The sequence below is a fragment of the Crinia signifera genome, chromosome 11 (assembly GCF_055691185.1).
Source record: "Crinia signifera chromosome 11, ASM5569118v1, whole genome shotgun sequence".
Lineage (NCBI taxonomy): Eukaryota > Metazoa > Chordata > Amphibia > Anura > Myobatrachidae > Crinia > Crinia signifera.
Window position 1 is genome coordinate 50,375,597 of NC_139227.1, and position 19,129 is coordinate 50,394,725.

The 19,129-nt window shown below is 45.6% G+C and overlaps 1 protein-coding gene across 8 annotated transcripts in view; it reads right to left on the reverse strand.

Moving 5' to 3' along the window:
- Positions 1-18,929, reverse strand: part of ADAT1 (adenosine deaminase tRNA specific 1) — a 29,983-nt gene extending 11,054 nt beyond the window's left edge. For 3 of the 8 annotated variants that reach the window (XM_083164968.1, XM_083164975.1, XM_083164974.1), the window contains exons 1-4: positions 17,059-17,187; positions 11,367-11,521; positions 11,208-11,264; positions 9,699-9,753 (exon numbers count right to left, since the gene is read on the reverse strand). In XM_083164968.1, the coding sequence (XP_083021094.1) occupies positions 9,699-9,753; positions 11,208-11,264; positions 11,367-11,521; positions 17,059-17,066 (275 nt within the window). In that variant the 5' untranslated portion in view covers positions 17,067-17,187. Of the gene's footprint in view, positions 1-9,698; positions 9,754-11,207; positions 11,265-11,366; positions 11,522-14,789; positions 14,906-16,558; positions 17,018-17,042; positions 17,188-18,858 lie in introns of those variants that run through there. The other 5 variants (XM_083164970.1, XM_083164971.1, XM_083164972.1 and 2 more) reach the window with 5 other exon arrangements.
- Positions 18,930-19,129: the final 200 nt, after the last annotated feature.

Below are 19,129 nucleotides of genomic sequence, written 5' to 3' on the forward strand. Positions count from 1 at the left end.
AGGTCTGCAGCTCTCAGCACTGCTCGCCCGAATGATGCGTCCTCCGACGCGAACTCATGGAATCTATAGAATTTGGCAAATGTGTGAACAGATGACCAAGTGGCAGCTCTGCAAACCTGCTCAGCTGTGGCCCCATGTCGAACCGCCCAAGAGGTGGCAACTGACCTGGTGGTATGCGCATTTATTTTGGCCGGTACTGGTCTACCCACTTTGGTGTATGCAAAGGCTATCATAGACCGCAACCACCTAGCAATAGTCTGCTTAGATGCAGGCCAACCAATTTTGTGTACGTCATACAATACCAACAATGTGTCAGTCTTCCTGACACTCTTCACTCTGTCCACATATATGCGTAAGGCACGCACAACATCCAAAGTTCTCAACTTGTCCCTTTTCTTAGAACCCTCTGGGGGTTGAAACACAGGTAGAACTATCTCCTGATTTAAATGGAAGGTAGATACCACCTTCGGTAAAAACTGAGGCACTGTTCTTAAAACAGCCCTGTCATCATGAAAAATTAAGAAGGGAGATTTACATGACAAAGCTCCCAATTCTGAAACTCTTTTAGCAGATGCTACTGCTAACAAAAACACTAGCTTCCACGTGAGAAACTTAAAGTCAGCCGACCTTAAAGGTTCAAAAGGTGCCTTTTGAAGGCATTCCAAAACCAGTGATAGATCCCAAGGTGCTACTGGTTGCTTGTATGGAGGTTTCAACCTGGATACTCCTTGTAAAAAGGTTTGAATTTCCGGCAAAATGGCTATCTTTTTCTGAAAATAGATGGACAAGGCCGAAATCTGCACCTTCAGTGACTGAAGGCTTAGGCCCGATGAAAAACCATCTTGTAAGAATTCCATCATTCTTGATAGCTTAAAATGAGATGTATGAGCCTTTCTTCTCTCACACCATCGAATGTAAGTCTTCCAGACTCTATAATAATTTGCCGAAGATACAGCTTTTCTGGCTTTTATCATAGTCTGTACTACTGCCTCAGAAAACCCTTTTCTTTTCAAAATGGTGGTTTCAATAGCCAGGCCGTCAAAATCAATCGATCTGAATCCAGGTGATTGAATGGGCCTTGTCTTAGAAGGTCTGGTCTCAGAGGTAGACGCCATGAGTCCACAGACAACCTCTGAAGCCTCGAGTACCAGGATCTCCTTGGCCAATCCGGGGCCACTAAGATCACTGGAACCTTCTGCCCCTGTATTTTCTTCAGAAGTCTCGGTAACATTGGTACTGGTGGGAATGCATAAAGGAGATCTCCCTGCCAGTGAATAGTCATGGCATCCACTGCCTCCGCTAGTGGATCCCTTGTTCTGGCATAGAACCTGGGCACTTGACGGTTGATCCTGGATGCCATCAGGTCCACATCCGGAGTTCCCCACATCGAAGTGATTTGGTGAAACACCTGAGGGTGTAAGCTCCATTCCCCTTCCTTGAGCTCCTCCCTGCTCAGGAAGTCGGCTTCTATATTCTCTATTCCTGGGATGAATATAGCCGATACAGCTGGAACATTCTGTTCCGCCCATAGGAAGATTCTGGATACCTCCCACATGGCCAATCTGCTGCGTGTACCTCCCTGGTGATTCAGATACGCCACAGCTGTGGCATTGTCGGTCTGAATCCTCAAAGGGAGGTTCTGTAACCTGTCTCCCGCCAAGGAAATGACTTTCCAGACAGCTCTCAGCTCCAAGATGTTGATTGGTAACGCTGATTCCTCTGCCGTCCACAGGCCCTGAAGCCTGAGATCCAGGACTATTGCCCCCCAGCCCCTGAGACTGGCGTCGGTAGTTACTATCAACCAGTCCCAGGTCTGTAATGACCGACCCCACTGAAGGGAATCTACTTCTGTCCACCATTTCAAGGATTCTCGGGTGTCCGAAGACAGCACTATCATCTCGGATTTCATGGTCAAAGTGTCTCCTGACCAAGCTGACAAAATGTTCCATTGGAACCTCCGAGAGTGGAACCTGGCAAATTGAAGCGTCTCGAATGACGCCACCATCTTCCCCAGGAGCTTGAGGCACCTCCATACTGAAATGCTCTGAGCCCTGAGAATCTCCTGGACTAGGGTGACCAGATCCCTGGCCTTTACCTCCGGGAGGAATACCCGATGAAGATGGGTGTCCAGTATGACTCCCAAGAATTGGAGCCTTTGTGACGGTACCAACTGAGATTTTTGCAAATTTAAAATCCAGCCGTGAGCCTGCAAAAAACTGATGGCCTCTGCCAAGTGACTCTGCAGCATGGCTGCTGACTCTGCTTTGAACAGGAGATCGTCCAAATAGGGTATTACTGTGATTCCCCTGAGCCTCAGCACCGCCGCCATTACTGACATTATCTTTGTGAATACCCTTGGCGCGGTTGCTAGCCCAAAGGGTAACGCCCGGAATTGTAAATGGAGGTCTCCTATGGCAAACCTCAACAAGGTCTGATGCTCCGGGTGTATAGGAACGTGCAAATATGCGTCCTGGACATCCATGGACGCCAAAAATTCTCCCTGGTCCAGACTCAGGAGTACTGACCGTAGAGACTCCATTTTGAAATGGTCTACCCATAAATGAACATTTAGAGACTTCAAATTTAGTATTGGTCTGAAAGACCCGTCTGGTTTGGGCACCAGGAACAGCGTGGAGTAAAAGCCTTTCTTCCACTCTGTCTTGGGGACTAGTGTCACCACCCCTTTTTCCAAAAGGGAGTGCGCTGCTCTCACAAGAGCTGTACGCAGCCGTGCCTCCTTTGGTAAGGATGTGGGAATGAACCTCTTCGGAGGTGGCCCTCTGAAAGGGATTTTGTAACCCTGTGTTATGATGTCTAGCACCCAGGCATCCTGGTCTAGAGAAGCCCAAGCGTCCCTGAAGAGTGTGAGACGCCCGCCCACTTTTGTCACTGTCGGGCAAAGCCCCTGACAGTCATGCAGAGGGTTTATCCTCTCCTTTATTGGCAGGCTTCTTGTGAAAAGAGCCAAATTTTGACTTTTGTGTCTTGCCTCTAGAGGGCTGAAACCTTCCCCTGAAAGACTGTCCTCGAAAGGACGCACCACCTCTAGGGGAGGGCCGAAAGGACGGCTTAAAAGCAGAAAATCTGGATGTCTGCTTTGCTGAGGAGGCCGGCAGGAATGTACTTTTGCCGCCTGTGGCCTGTTTTATAATCTCCTCTAATTCGGTACCAAAGAGTACCTTTCCTTTGAAGGCTAATGTTTCCAGAGCCTTCTTGAACTCATTGTCTGCTTCCCAGGCTTTAAGCCAAAGCACTCTCCTGGCATTAATGGAGACTGTGGACACTCTGGTTGCCATTTTAATAGCTTCCTCCTCTGCTTCAACTGCATATTCTGCTGCTGCCTTAATCTTTTCTGCAAGCAGTAATGCACCCGGGTCAGCCTGCAGCATGGTGCATAATTCACCAGCCCACTCTATCATGGCCTTAGAAACCCAGGCTGAAGCAATAAGGGGTCGTAAGGTAAACCCCACCCCTTCAAAGATAGCCTTGAGGTTTCCCTCCAGCTTTTTATCCACAGAATCTTTAAAAGCTGCACCGCCTTGTACTGGTAATACAGTAGCCTTGGACAAACGTGCCACTGAAGCGTCCACAACTGGGACCCTTTCCCAGAGCTCCGCATGAGACTCTGGCATGGGGTACAGATTAAGGAATCGTTTTGGCATCTGAAGCCTCTTATCAGGAGTTTTCCAAGCCCCTTCTAACAATTCCTGTAACCCCTCATCTGAAGGAAAAGTAACAGCCTCCTTCCGCTGTCGCTTAAAAACACCTTTAACAGGAGTCTTATCCTCCACAGTCAGCTTTAAAGCCTGCTTCACAGCTACAATGAGATCCTCTATACCAGCAGCAGAGTTCTCTTCCAAATCATCACCCTGATCCCAGGGGATGTCAGTATACTCTCCTTCCTCTTCATCTACCACAGTAGTTAAAGCATAAGACCTTCTAGGGGTCCCTGCCACATCATCCATTTTGTCCAGCATTTCACTGAACCTGTTAATCCCTTTTGCAGTATCCTGCATCACCTGGATAAGTGCAGGATCTGCCTGGGTAAGAGGCAAGGAGCCAGACGACTGCTGAGATGATGGCATAGGTCTCTGTGATTCTACCAGCCCATCACTCTGCCTGTCCAAAAGCTGCACCAAAGCGTTTACTGACCTGCCTAGGGCCCTGGCCCACGCAGGTTCCATATGCTCTGCCCTATGGGGATCACTGCCCATGGGTCTCACATCAGCGCAAGTAATACATAAGCCCCCCTTGGCCATCTGCTCAGGGACAAACTTTTGTGTGCAAACATTGCACGCGCTCAGTGCATTAAGGGCTCCCTCCCCCAAAACCACAGCCTGATGCTCAGACATGACGCAAGTGATAAATGTATATCTATCAGTATACACAGTGCAAACAATGTACAAGCGTTTATACAGAGCAATGCACCCAGTCACTTATCTGTCTGTTGGTTTCAACTGCGGGGAAGCGATGCCCAGGAAATCCAAGTCACTCTGCCAGGATCAGTAAGCCAGCTCAGCTCCGCTGCAAGCGTTCTGAAAGGCGCCAAAGTCAGAGTGAAGGAAGAGACCACAGGTCCCTGCTGCTGCGGGGTCCGTGACCTTTTGGCGCCAACCACCCCCAGCAAGCCGCTCCTTAGGTAGGATTTCCTAGTTCCAGTGTCTCCCCCTCAAATGGGGATCACTTGGAACATGCCTGTCACAACGCTGCTGTCCTCTCATCTAGGAGCTCAGCGTGTAAGCTCCGCATAAAATGGCCGCCGCCATCACGGAGCGCCTGTCCCCCATGATCCCCACCTAAACGTGGAGCCGGTTTCAGGGTACTCCGGAGCCCAGGCAGCCTTTTAGAAAAGGCTATAAGCGCTGCACAGGGAGACCAGACAGTGTCTCCCCTGTGCACAGTGAGCTGACAGGACGCGCTTCTGTCAGCTCCTGCTGCGCAAGCAGTGTGAGGATTCACTATGAGAATCCTCACACTGTGCCTACCTAGCTAGGGTAAAAGTTAATAAAATAATAAAAATCCCCTAACTACTCTAATTCTTCGGCTGCTCCTGCAGCCCTTTAGAATAGCACCCACTCCAGTGGGCACCTAACACGAACTGAAGAGTCCAGGGATGCAGTAGGGGAGGAGCCTACCCTCTAAAACTTTAGGATAGGTGCCTGGCTCCTTCGGACCCTCCTACATCCCAGTGTTGAGCTGTGTCACCAGGACCATTCAAAGAGAAACTGGGTTTTTAAGGCATTTTTAGCTTGCTGATTCTCGCCCAATATATTACCGGCATGTCGGGATAAGAGGGGTCATATGGAAAAATCACTAAAGATTAAGGAAAACCATTAAAGATTAACAGTGACCCCATAAACCCGCAATATGCAGCGCTGAGTAGGGTTTATACAGAGTGGGCCTGACACGGAATCACGGGCAAAAGGACCAAACTGAAACGCATCCTCCTATGATCTATACGGATCCCAGAGGACTGGCTGCTATATTGACATTTAGCTCACATCCACTTCCCAGAGCCCTTTTCTGTACGGTATACAGAGAACATCCAGCTTCCATTCCGGCACTCCCTGTTGCACTTTCTATTCCAGTTGTGACGCAGACTCAAAGCCTGACAATATGGGCATCTGCTTAATGTGACCCGCCACCAAGCGCTGCTACACTGAAGCCACAGAGAGACAGCGCAGACATCTCTTCGAGACCCACGTGGGAAGATAGAGTTTAGCTGTTGTCCGGAACTCCGGGATCTGAAGATTAACTTTGTTCAGGTCACCTAAGGTTCACCCATAAGGGACTCATTTCCCGGCTTTTCCCAAGGTCCGTCTGCCAGAGAAGCTGCAGGATATAAGACGTGTTTGGCAGTGGTGAAATGCAGGAATGGGTTCCAAGGGCTGGATGCCCAAGATGGCAGTGGATGAATGAAGGACATGGGACAAGAGTGAGAAATAGAGTCGTCCGGTGCCAAGGAGCCAGACCCAGTAGTAAAGGAGGTACCGGCAGATCTGGAATACTCAACACCAGGGAAACAGGACAGAATGTAATGAAATGCTGTTATCCATTCACAATATAGTGCTGCCAGTACACATTATGCCATAGGGTCCTCAGTATATGTTACTAATCTCCAGCAGACTGGTGTAGTCGTGATCTGGGGTTACTAATCTCCCACAGGCTGGTGTAGTCGGTGATCTGAGGTTACTAATCTCCCGCAGACTGGTGTAGTCAGTGATCTGAGGTTACTAAACTCCCGCAAGGTGGTGTAGTCGGTGATCTGAGGTTACTAAACTCCCGCAAGGTGGTGTAGTCGGTGATCTCGGGTTACTAATCTCCCGCAGGCTGGTGTAGTCGGTGATCTGAGGTTACTAATCTCCCGCAGACTGGTGTAGTCAGTGATCTGAGGTTACTAAACTCCCGCAAGGTGGTGTAGTCGGTGATCTGAGGTTACTAAACTCCCGCAAGGTGGTGTAGTCGGTGATCTCGGGTTACTAATCTCCCGCAGGCTGGTGTAGTCGGTGATCTGGGGTTACAAATCTCCCACAGACTGGTGTAGTCGGTGATCTGAGGTTACGAATCTCCCGCAGACTGGTGTAGTCGGTGATCTGAGGTTACGAATCTCCCGCAGACTGGTGTAGTCGGTGATCTGAGGTTACTAATCTCCCGCAGACTGGTGTAGTCGGTGATCTGAGGTTACTAATCTCCCGCAGACTGGTGTAGTCGGTGATCTGAGGTTACGAATCTCCCGCAGACTGGTGTAGTCGGTGATCTGAGGTTACGAATCTCCCGCAGACTGGTGTAGTCGGTGATCTGAGGTTACTAAACTCCCGCAAGGTGGTGTAGTCAGTGATCTGAGGTTACTAATCTCCCGCAGGCTGGTGTAGTCGGTGATCTGAGGTTACTAATCTCCCGCAGACTGGTGTAGTCAGTGATCTGAGGTTACGAATCTCCCGCAGACTGGTGTAGTCGGTGATCTGAGGTTATGAATCTCCCGCAGACTGGTGTAGTCGGTGATCTGAGGTTACTAAACTCCCGCAAGGTGGTGTAGTCAGTGATCTGAGGTTACTAATCTCCCGCAGACTGGTGTAGTCAGTGATCAGGGGTTACTAATCTCCCGCAGACTGGTGTAGTCGGTGATCCGGGGTTACTAATCTCCCGCAGGCTGGTGTAGTCGGTGATCCGGGTTACTAATCTCCCGCAGGCTGGTGTAGTCAGTGATCTGAGGTTACTAATCTCCCGCAGACTGGTGTAGTCAGTGATCTGGGTTACTAATCTCCCGCAGGCTGGTGTAGTCGGTGATCCGGGTTACTAATCTCCCGCAGGCTGGTGTAGTCGGTGATCCGGGTTACTTATCTCCTGCAGGCTGGTGTAGTCGGTGATCTGAGGTTACTAATCTCCCAGGGGCTGGTGTATTTAGCAATCCGGGTTACTAATCTCCCGCAGGCTGGTGTAGTCGGTGATCTGAGGTTACTAATCTCCCAGGGGCTGGTGTAGTCAGCAATCCGGGTTACTAATATCCCGCAGAATGGTGTAGTCGGTGATCCGAGGTTACTAATCTCCCGGAGACTGGTGTAGTGGGTGATCCAAGGTTACTAATCTCTGGCAGGCTTGTGTAGTCGGTGATCCGGGTTACTAATCTCCCTGAGACTGATGTTGTCTGTTATCTGAGGATACTAATCTCCCGCAGACTGGTGTAGTCGGTGATCCGGGTTACTAATCTCCCGCAGACTGGTGTAGTCGGTGATCCGGGTTACTAATCTCCCGCAGACTGGTGTAGTCGGTGATCCGGGTTACTAATCTCCCGCAGACTGGTGTAGTCAGTGATCCGGGTTACTAATCTCCCGCAGACTGGTGTAGTCGGTGATCCGGGTTACTAATCTCCCGCAGACTGGTGTAGTCGGTGATCCGGGTTACTAATCTCTTGCAGACTGGTGTAGTCAGTGATCTGGGGTTACTAATCTCCCACAGGCTGTTGTAGTCGGTGATCTGAGGTTACTAATCTCCCGGAGGCTGGTGTAGTCAGTAATCCGGGTTACTAATCTCCCGCAGGCTGGTGTAGTCGGTGATCGTCTCCAAAATATAAATCTCTCTGCCCCACCTGCAGCGCAATACGGTTCTACTTAGGTGCACATTTCGGCTTACTCCCAAATCTGAATCAGGCCCCAAACTACAATGTCCCCTTAAAAAGTGTTATTTTGTGTTCTGGTGTCCAATACACACAAACCTACATGTAAACTTGCCAGGACAGGGTGTATGTTTTTATTCCCTCATTTTAATGACATTATAAAAAAATAAGACTATATTTGTCTGTTAGCGGTTTTACTGGACGCCTGCGACTATGGGGAAAGGATGGAACGGTTCCATAGTGCAGGATATTAGTAGGTGGCTCATCACAAACAAAATAAAAACCTTCCACCTCCAAAAGCAACTCTGCTGTGTTCACCCAAAGTGCCCAAGCAGAGTGAGTGTGTGGATTCAGTGTTCTCAACGTAAACAGACTGCAGGCATTATGGCTGAGTGCTACTGCGCTGCCACCTAGTGGCAGACTAAATTCTCACACTGGATTTGCAGTGGTTACTTTCCATTATTCAGTCCTCAGTTAACATATTATCAGTGTCTGTTTGTCCCCGAAACACTGCCATCTGTTGTCAGCAAATTAAACTGCATCTACTAGCTTTGGAAGCATTTGCTTTGAGTGGGCTTACTAGTATACAATATTTATCTATGGTGTGTGCTGGAAGCAGAGGCAAATATATTTAAAAGGCTAACTACTCCTCACCTCTATGAGATGAAGTACCACCACTGACCACAAAGCCAGCTGACGGGTCAAATATGCTACAATGTGTCATAACAGAAAGTGAAAGCAATTATTGCAGGGACACTGATTGGTTTCAAACTTGCTGGATATGGAGAGAGGGAGCTGTGAAGACGGAGATTGGAGCACATAGGGGCTGGGGTGGAGTGGTGAGTTTGTGGGCAAAAAAACGGTCACAGCTCAAAGTGAAAGTAAAAACTTTCACAGTTCAAAGTGAAAATACATTGCAGAAGTCGTCATTTTTAGGTAATAAAAGTAGTAACAGTGTCATCAACACTAAACCATATGCTATGTTATTGTATTTTACGCATGGAAACTGCTTGTGTGCAGAGATGAAGAATTCCAGCAGTATTTATAGTATTGAACGAACAACAATACAGCCGGATATATACAGCAGAAGATCTGCGGGACTGCCGATAATGTTATGGTAATCTTGAGCGAATGATATGGAGCATTTACACTGAACAGAGCGGGGGGAGCACATGTTCCCGCTGACTCTGTGACACAACCTGCACTTACTTCCAGAGACCACAGCGCCGCCTTTCCCGGTAGCGGACGCGTTTCACAGCCAAGGCCACAGGACACCCAAGGCATATATAACATATTCCCGCTGTGATCAAATAAGGCACCATACATATAGGACCTGGAACACAAGGCTGTACTTTCCTATTCTGCAATCCCAGCAGATTAAGTATAAGGAACATTGCAATTAAAGTAACCTCCTGTGTAACGAACGGTTATTCTTCTAATGAGCGCATATTAACTCAGGTCTGGAATTTGTAATAAGCGAATCCGGAACACTGAGGAGGCCCTGTATTGTTCTGTAATCACAATGCTGTGATTCATGCGCCGTGCCCTGACCCACCCTCAGATAATGGGCAATAACAAGCTGTACCTCTGAAAGCTCCGCTTTGCAATTATCTCTGCGTGGCTGTCATTGAGAACGTCACCTGTGCAGGTACAAAGGACAGGAAGAGACCATTACAAGGCACACACCAAACAGTATACAAGGACATTGGCAGAGTTATATACATTGTTTTACTAAATGCAAACTTTGCATAACTATATATAAAAATATGTGCCTGTAATTCAATGCATATAATGCAAGCAGACATGGTCAAGAGGCTCAGTTGTTGTTAGGCCAAACACAGGAATGGGGAAATACTGCTCTAGAGATTACAGATAATAGTGAGTAAAACAAGAATTGTCCAGTGAATGTGAGTTCTGTGGGCAATATCGACTTGTTAATGGGGTAAGTGAGGAGAAAGGTCCTAACAGTGCCCCAAACAGCTACTCTGAGGCAAAGTTCATTGACTGGTTTATGGCAGGGCGGACAGACTTGGAGTCAGCGCTCTACCTGGGCAGAACATTTGTGCACTCTGAATATGTTGTGCAACACAAAGGGGTATTTCCACGATGCACAGAGCAGTGAGACATAACACAGGAAAAATAAAACCTTTATAAAATTGCACGTCCCCCCTTCCCTCGCTCTTCATTCCCCACAAAGGCCGACCTGTCAGACTACAGCCCCAGCCCTTCCGTGCTCCCAACCACAGTAGGTCCCTCAGCAGCCTCAGTGCAGTGAGAGGCTGTGATTATCGCGATGCCCACAGTCCAGGTAGCGTGGTTCTGCTGACGGTCTCACTGCCTTCTCCTCCAGCTGGCCCTGCTCCATGCCACCGCTCATCCGGGATCAGCCAATAAGAATCAGCCTGATTCGTATTGGCTATTGCAGGGCTGGCTGCTGCAGACTGCATCTATCACAATCAACCTTTTGGCCGCCTCTGATTTATGGGGAAATGTCTGTGACTGCTGCAGTGCGTGATTGTGACTGGTTAGGTGAGGCATACCCAGGCATCACCATTGGTCAGTTACTTCACATAGAATGAGGACTTGTGTGAGGAAAAGGTGGTCAGATTAGGTGCCCACTGTACTCTATACCCCATGTTTACCCAATGGATGAACCAGGGAAAAGGGCAATGTGTTCTGACAGCCCCATATTGCTTGGAATACACTGTATGAGGAAAGCAGCAATGCTAATGTCAGTGTCACTGAAGAAAAGTAATATTACATGACGCAAAGTCACTAACTTGATAAAAATGTAAAAAAAAGGAAAGGATGTTGATCCCTCCAGCACCGGATCTGCAGGTGTTCTAAGTAGCATGGACCTCTATCAGATGACTGGTCAGTAGTGGGCAGGGAAAACATAGCAGAATCCTGGCAAATAAAACGTCTGGCGTTTAAAAACTAGATGTAAGTTACACCCATATAAAATATGTGGGTCCAGGCTTGCAAGAGGGGTACAGCCATGTTATATGGGTCAATTCTCTGAATAAAAATGAACTTACAAAAGCACAAGTACACTACAAAGTTAATTTCAAGCGCCACAATTTGTTGTGGGTACCTGTCTTGCGTAGTTTTGATTGGCCGATGCATTTTGTCCCAGTTCCCATAGCAACAACTGCAAGAGAGGAAACATTCAGTTATGTTTGTGACAAGCGCATCCTGTCAGGTGACATAATATTCGGTTCATTAAGCGATACACAGAAATTAATCCAATCACCTTTCTTGGCTTCTTCTTTTCCTGGTGCTGCTTCCACCTGTACGACAGCTGCCATCAGAGTCCACTCCCTGCTGGGATCCGGCAAGCCTTGCTTAGGTAACTTGGTGCGGTAATGATCATAACACAGAGCAGCAATCTCATCAGCAGCCCCCCGCCTATAGAAACACAGCAGATCACAGCCTGAGCCACAAGACAAGAGTAGCACAATGGGCGACCATGTCCGCCTCAGCCACATCAGTAACGCAATGTGCAACCATGTCCGCCTGAGCAACAATAATGGCAATGTGCCCCAATTGCCCATACCCCCCTCCAGTCCTAAGGAGTAAAAAGTGCGAGACGCAACCAAATAGAGAAGCAGGGATGTGTGTCAGCATGCCGAGCAGAGGCACATCCAACTGCGTGTGAGGCCCCAGATATACAGACATATTATATCACATATAGGTTTGTACCCGCGGAGGAGCATACATACATACATACATACATACATACATACATACATGATGGTGCGACACTCAAATGATGCAACAGGCCCAGCAGGGGGTAGGTGTAGTCGAATAAGCCTTGCGGTGCCTTCCGGACTGAGACCCCGTTAACAGGAGTCTGATCAATACAATATGTAGGGGGGATGGCAGCACTCGCAAAAGAAACACACTGAGGCGTTGTGATTCACCAACGTTTCGTGGGATCGGTCGCCACTTTATCAAGGTGCCTAAGAACAGAGAATGATACAAGTGCACTCACCTATAAACCTGGAGTCCCAAATATATACCTTGGAGAAAATTATTTGCATTATTGAATACTCACGAGTGCCAACTTTCTCCAAGGTATGTATATATATATTTTAGGGCGGAGTGAAAAAACTAAAATTGAGAAATTCAAAAATCGGCTAGTGTGGAAAAGTTGTGACTTGACTTGAATAAGAAACGTGCAAAAGCTTTTTGATCTGAGTCAACATCTTCTGTTCTGGCAAGAGGCCTAAAGTTTCACTTTTTTGGTGAAAATGACGAAAACTGTGAAGATGCTCCGATCTAGTTAAAATTATGTAATGCTGTCTTAGAGTGGTTTATTAATATACTTTAGCTTAGTAAAAGAGAATACGAGCTTGTCCTAGTGCAAAGTGACTGACTTTGGCGAGAGAAAAAATCCCTGATAAATGACCCATTTTCGTGGTTTCAATTGTGAATATGGTGTTTTCTCCGGAACGTGTTTTTATTTTTTTATTTTTATTTTTGTGGGAGAGAATGCTCTGTAATTGATGTGATCAGGAAAAGAAACTTGGTGAAAAAAAACAGGGTAAATCCCTTTTGTTTGCCTTTAATAGAATAGTGCACCTATGTGTCTTCTAATGCCCATCAAACTCTTTACTGAATGCTCCATTAAGTTCAGTAACAATGCATTACACTCTGTTCTTTAGGTGCAGGATTTAAAACACTTCTGTTTATAATGTTTAGTGATATTTAAAATGATACATTAAACCGTTTACACTGTTACGTGTAATACTTATTGTAACAGTTACTGTTTTTCAATAACAGACTGCAACAATTATTTCTTATTAGCAAGATCTGACAATCAGACACTCTTATTGATAAGAAACAATGGGGCAGATGTATGAAAGATCGTTATGGGGAGAAGGGGTATCAGCGCACGTTATGTGCACTATACCGCTTCTCCCCCATGTATGATGGAGCCAGCATGCGGTAAAGGACCTGATCGCAGTAAAAATTTGTTCTCAAAATGGGCAAAGAAATGCTGCACTGCAGAAGGGGGGGGGGGGGGGGGGGGCATATGTAACATGTGCAGAGAGAGTTACATTTGTGTGGGTTATTTTGTTTCTGTGCAGGGTAAATTTTGGCTGCTTTATTTTTACACTGCAATTTAGATTTCAGTTTCAACACACCCCACCCATATCTAACTCACTCTGCACATGTTACATCTGCAGTGCAGCATTTTTTTGCCCATTTTTAGAACAAATTTTTACTGCGATCAGGTTTGAATAGATACAACCGTTCACAGAAAAGCCTCATTACCTTTTCATTAGTAATGATGCTGACCATTCATACAGTACATTCGGCCTGCTATCATTTAGATAGCAGCACCGATATGGACAGGGGCGCTATACGCCCCTGTCCTTTACCGCACACTGGCTCCATCATACATGGGGAGAAGTGGCATCAGTGCACATAACGTGCGCTGATACCCCTTCTCCCCCATAATGCCCAGTCATACATCTGCCCCCCATTGTGTCTTATCAATAACAGTGTCTGGTTGTCAGATCTTGCTAATAAGAAATAACTTGTAGTCTGTTATTGAAAAACAGTAACTGTTACAATAAGTATTACAAGTAACAGTGTAAACTGTTTAATGTATCATTTTAAATATCACTAAACATTAGATGTATTTGTTTATTACATCATAATACAGTTCAACGTATTTAACTGTTAATATATTGGCTTATCTTTGGCATAACTATATGCCGTAATGCAGACCAATCATGTTCCCAGCATAGGGGATGCAAAACTGTTTTTTAAACAAATAAACTAATAAACAAATAAACAGAAGTGTTTTAAATCCTGCACCTAAAGAACAGAGTGTAATGCATTGTTACTGAACTTACTGGAGCATTCAGTAAAGAGTTTGTTGGACATTAGAAGACACATTGGTGCACTACTCTACTAAAAGGCAAACAAAAGGTTTTTTTTCAGCAAGTTTCTTTTCCTGATTACATCAATTACAAAGCATCCTCTCCCAAAAAAAAAAAAAACATGTTCCGGAGAAAACACCATATTCACAAATGAAGCCATGAAAATGGGTCATTTATCAGGGATTTTTTCCTCTCGCCAAAGTCAGTCACTTTACACTAGGACAAGCTCGTACTCTTTTACTAAGCTAAAGTATATTAATAAACCACTCTAAGACAGCATGACATAATTTTAACTAGATCGGAGCATCTTCACAGTTTTCGTCATTTTCACCAAAACAGTGAAACTTCAGACCTCTTGCCAGAACAGAAGATGTTGACTCAGATCAAAAAGCTTTTGCACGTTTCTTACTCAGGTCAAGTCACAACTTTCCCACACTAGCCGATTTTGAATTTCTCAATATCAGTTTTTTCACTCTGCCCTAATATATATATATATATATATATATATATATATATATATATATATATATATATATATATATATATATATATATATATAAAGGGTTTATATCCCGAAACGTTCGGAGTACAGTGTTGTTTCTTCATATACTAAGCTGTATAAGACTTTGGAGTGCCGCCAGCTTGATAGATATATATATGTCGACGGTGGACGGCGGCACACGATACAAAATAAGGAGACAGGAGACTGAATACGTTTTGAGACCTGGTGGTGTCTTTATCAAGGTGCAGGAGATAACAAGTGATACAATACAAACTTATACCTTTAAGCTGCTCTGGAGCACACGCCGGCGCACCGGGATCGTGTAATGACATCATCCATAGGGGACGGCCGGTGAAGCCGTTGAGGGCAACCAGAGTCCGCCCATACAGGGATACACTAAAACACATTGAAGAAATTCTTCAAGGGAAGATTTTAAGTGGCTGTGCCGGAACCATGCTGTATGTATGTAGGTATGAAAGAGAGAGAAAGAAAGAAAGAAAGAAAGAAAGAAAGAAAGAAAGAAAGAAAGAAAGAAAGAAAGAAAGAAAGAAAGAAAGAAAGAAAGAAAAGAAAGAAAGATAGGCGGCACTCGAAGACTTGTGAAAAATTTAAATCAGTGTATTAAATCACGATCAACATTTCGGGGAGAGTTTCCCCTTCATCAGGACCTCCCCGAAACGTTGATCGTGATTTCATACACTGATTGAATTTTTTCACAAGTCTTCGAGTGCCGCTTATTTATTCCTATTATATCGTTTGGCTATATGCCATGGGTCTTCAAACTGTGGCCCTTCAGATGTTGTAGAACTACATGTCCCAGCATACCCTGACAGTTTTGGCATGCTCTTATAGGGAAAAATGTGGCAATGCATGTTGGAACATGTAGTTTCACAACATCTGGAGGGCCACAGTTTGAAGACCCATGCTATATGCCCTATGGGAGGGCACCAGAGCATACTAACCCCAACGGGGGTTGCCGGAGGTGACAGCATTGAAATATATATATATATATATATATATATATATATATATATATATATATATATACACACACACACACACACACACTAAGCAATGAGGCGGCACTCAGAGACTTGTAGAGAAGATCTATGGGTACTTGTGAGTTATCTGGGCGTCCGATTTTTTGATTGTATGCCTTAAGTTAAGGCATACAATCAGATGCGATGCGATACGATATCGCATCGCATCGCATGCGACCATCGGATGCGATGACCCGATTTTTCCATAGGAATCAATGTTAAAATGGACTGAGTCCATTTTAACATGGAATTCAATGGGAAAAAGGGGTCCTTTTCATACCCCTACTATCCAAGTGGGCATGGAGTTGGATATAAACCTGTGGCGAGCGTAGCGAGCCACCGAGCCCGAAGCGTGGCGAGCGAAGCGAGCCCCGCGAGGGGACGGTATTCCGTGTCCGCTCGCCACAGGTTTATATCCAACTCCATGCCCACTTGGATAGTAGGGGTATGAAAAGGACCCCTTTTTCCCATTGAATTCCATGTTAAAATGGACTCAGTCCATTTTAACATTGATTCCTATGGAAAAATCGGATCATTGCATCGCATCCGATGGTCGCATGCGATGCGATGCGATGTCCCGATCCGACCCGATTTAAAAATCGGACGCCCGGATAACTCACAAGTACCGATCTATGTATGAAAGTAAGAGGTGGATCAATGTTACTTTAATACCGGTTACTAATACATAGATTTTCTCTACAAGTCTCTGAGTACTGCTTCAGTTCTTCTTGTACATGTTTGGATTCTGTCCTGGTTTGGAAGGCACCAGAGCACCTCACCCCTAAGAGGGGCACAGGAGTGCCGGAGCGGAGGATATACATACACACACACAATACAATCAGCTCACAAGTTTGTGACAGTTGGGAGTGGGATTGGCTGGAGCGTTATTGATCATATGCAATAAGCTCTAGTACATAGGCCTAATATATATATATATACATATAGTGCCAATAAAAAGAGCACTGAAACGTTGAAAACTATGAAATAGTATTGTCGTTTCTTGCTATACCTGATACCTGAGTGCTGCTCCACAAGTCTCCTGTATTTGATGCTTTTTTACAAGCTGGGAAGGCACCAGGGCAAGTTATTGTGTATCCAGCATAGGGTGCTGGTCTACCTGCCAAATATATATATATATATATATATATATATATATATTCTCTCTGCCTGGCCTCAGGCTTGCTGTACATAGCCTGCTTTATATCAGCAGTAACCATACTGATCCTGCATGATATACTTATATAATTATGTGACCAGGGTTCATCCCATACAGCCATTTACAGCAACAGAAAGCTGGACCAGGCTTCCCCAAGTTCTGGATACCATTGGTGGAACTAGAAGTGTCAGCATGTAGCTGGAATGCTGATCACAATATAAGGGAACCAGAGTCCCTATAAGCATCTGCCTAGCACTACTGTCTTGTATAACTGCTGCTCTGCAAGATAACTATGGCAGGGCATGCTGGTACTTGTAGTGCCACCCCACATGCTCACCATCCACACTCATTACCCAGCCATGCTTATCTTGGGGCGGTCTCCTAGTCCTTATGTGATGATGAAACCACAGCAACTATAGCGATTGTCAGGCATTTCAAAGGACGGGGCGGCAGAGCGCGGGCTTCTGGGAAATGTAGTTTCCCGGCACTGGCCGAGCGCAAATCGCTAAGCAGAGTGCTGCCCAGCAACTCCGCACAGCGCCACCTAGCGGCCAGTGTGACACTAGCACCCACCAGCTGGTGAATCAGAAAGAAAATATCTAATATTAAAATAAAATATAGATCACTCCAAGGGGGCTATGTACTAAACCATTGGAGAGAGATTAAGTAGCAGCTAATCAGTTAGTAGTTGCCATGTTACAGGCTGCATTTGAAAGATTATAGGACTTGATTGGTTGGTACTTTATCTCTCTCCAAGGTCTCAGATGGAAAAAGAGAACACTTCATAGATCGGAACACGTTTCACACGTCTTGTAATAGTATAATGCATTTCACAGATTCAGTACAGAAACCCCATTCGCCATAAAACCAATACTCACAACATTGCAATGGGCTTAATCAGGACTAGGGATGGCCAACAACCACCAGTGATTTTAAATCATTGATGGTCTATGACCAATGGGGTGATTACTACTTTTAGCATCGATGTGGTAGAACCATATGATTTCATGTCATCGATGATACTGGATACAAAATGTAATTATTATTTATGTCTCCAAAGTGTCAGGGCAGGGATGCCTTACAGATGGCACTATCAATGGAAAACTTACCAATGGCCAACGTGGCTTCACCTTCCCACATTAATGCACCTCACACCTACCTCAGTCTTACAATACTTGACCTACTCCCACCTATTCTACTCACTATAATCCTGGCTGAAACCTCCAGCTACAGCCCTCCTCGCATCTCTGCATATAGGCTGGGGTCCTGGAGCCGATTGTACCACAGTTTATTGATCTCTTGTACCTTAATTGCCCTGTACAAATGCTTCACAATGGTGGCAATCACGTGTTGGAACCAGTGTATGATTTACTATAAATAGTATACGTGTAATGCTCCTACATCTAAGATATTAGTTGCTATTTAGTCACACACATCGGCCCCAGCTGGCATGCAGATATATCAGCTGCTCCGAGCGATGGTTCCCCAGCATGACGATGGAGGAATATCCCACTGCCACAGAACTTATTACATCAGATCTCCTCTCCTTTTATTATTGTAGAGCAGAACAATCTGTCCCTTTTATATTGGTCAAATCCTTCACCATGGAATCAGCAATCTGCCATGTTAGCAGCAACAAGATGGCCACTGTCTTGCATTGCGTATGTACAATCGGTTGCGGCTTTACCATTAGCAGCCATTGTCCCTCTCTGTGCAGTGCAGGCCGCAGCTTACAGTCAGAAAACATCTAAATTAGAAATATGCCACCCCACTATAAAGCAGTGTTTTAGCATTTCAGTCAACCTATGTGCTTACATCATGTGTGTGCCTTTATCAGTAGCAGAGCTGTTGTAAGCATATAGCCCTGCACCAGTAATAATGGAGGCCTCACGGGTTCTGACATCAGGATCCTTTGTGGGCAGGCTAGAGTTGGGTTCCTCAGATAACAAAATATCCCAAAACCAGAGGAAGTCGCTTGTGACTGCCTGGTTGTTATGCCTGAATGTAAATATATATATATATATATATATATATACCAGGACAGGCGGCACTCGTATAAAAGTCACAGTACAAGCAAGTAGTGCAACGTTTCGATGTCTTTATTGTTCACATCGTCCTCAGGCTATAACAAATGTACAGTCAGCGGAACTCACCTATATACCCCCACCCTGATGTAAGCGCGTTCAGGTGTGCAGGCTCCACGGCGGGAGGAGGACGCCCAAATAGTGACGTCATTCCCTCACCTGCCGGCACCATAGCAACCAAGAACGCTGCAATACAATTAAAAAACTTTATTTAAAAACAGAAGGCAGAAGGCAAATGTAACAAACATAATGTAGCATAGTAGAAAAAATACAAAACTGGATACAAAAAGTCAATACATTATCAGAAATACAAAAATGGATACAAATAGGCAAAACATTA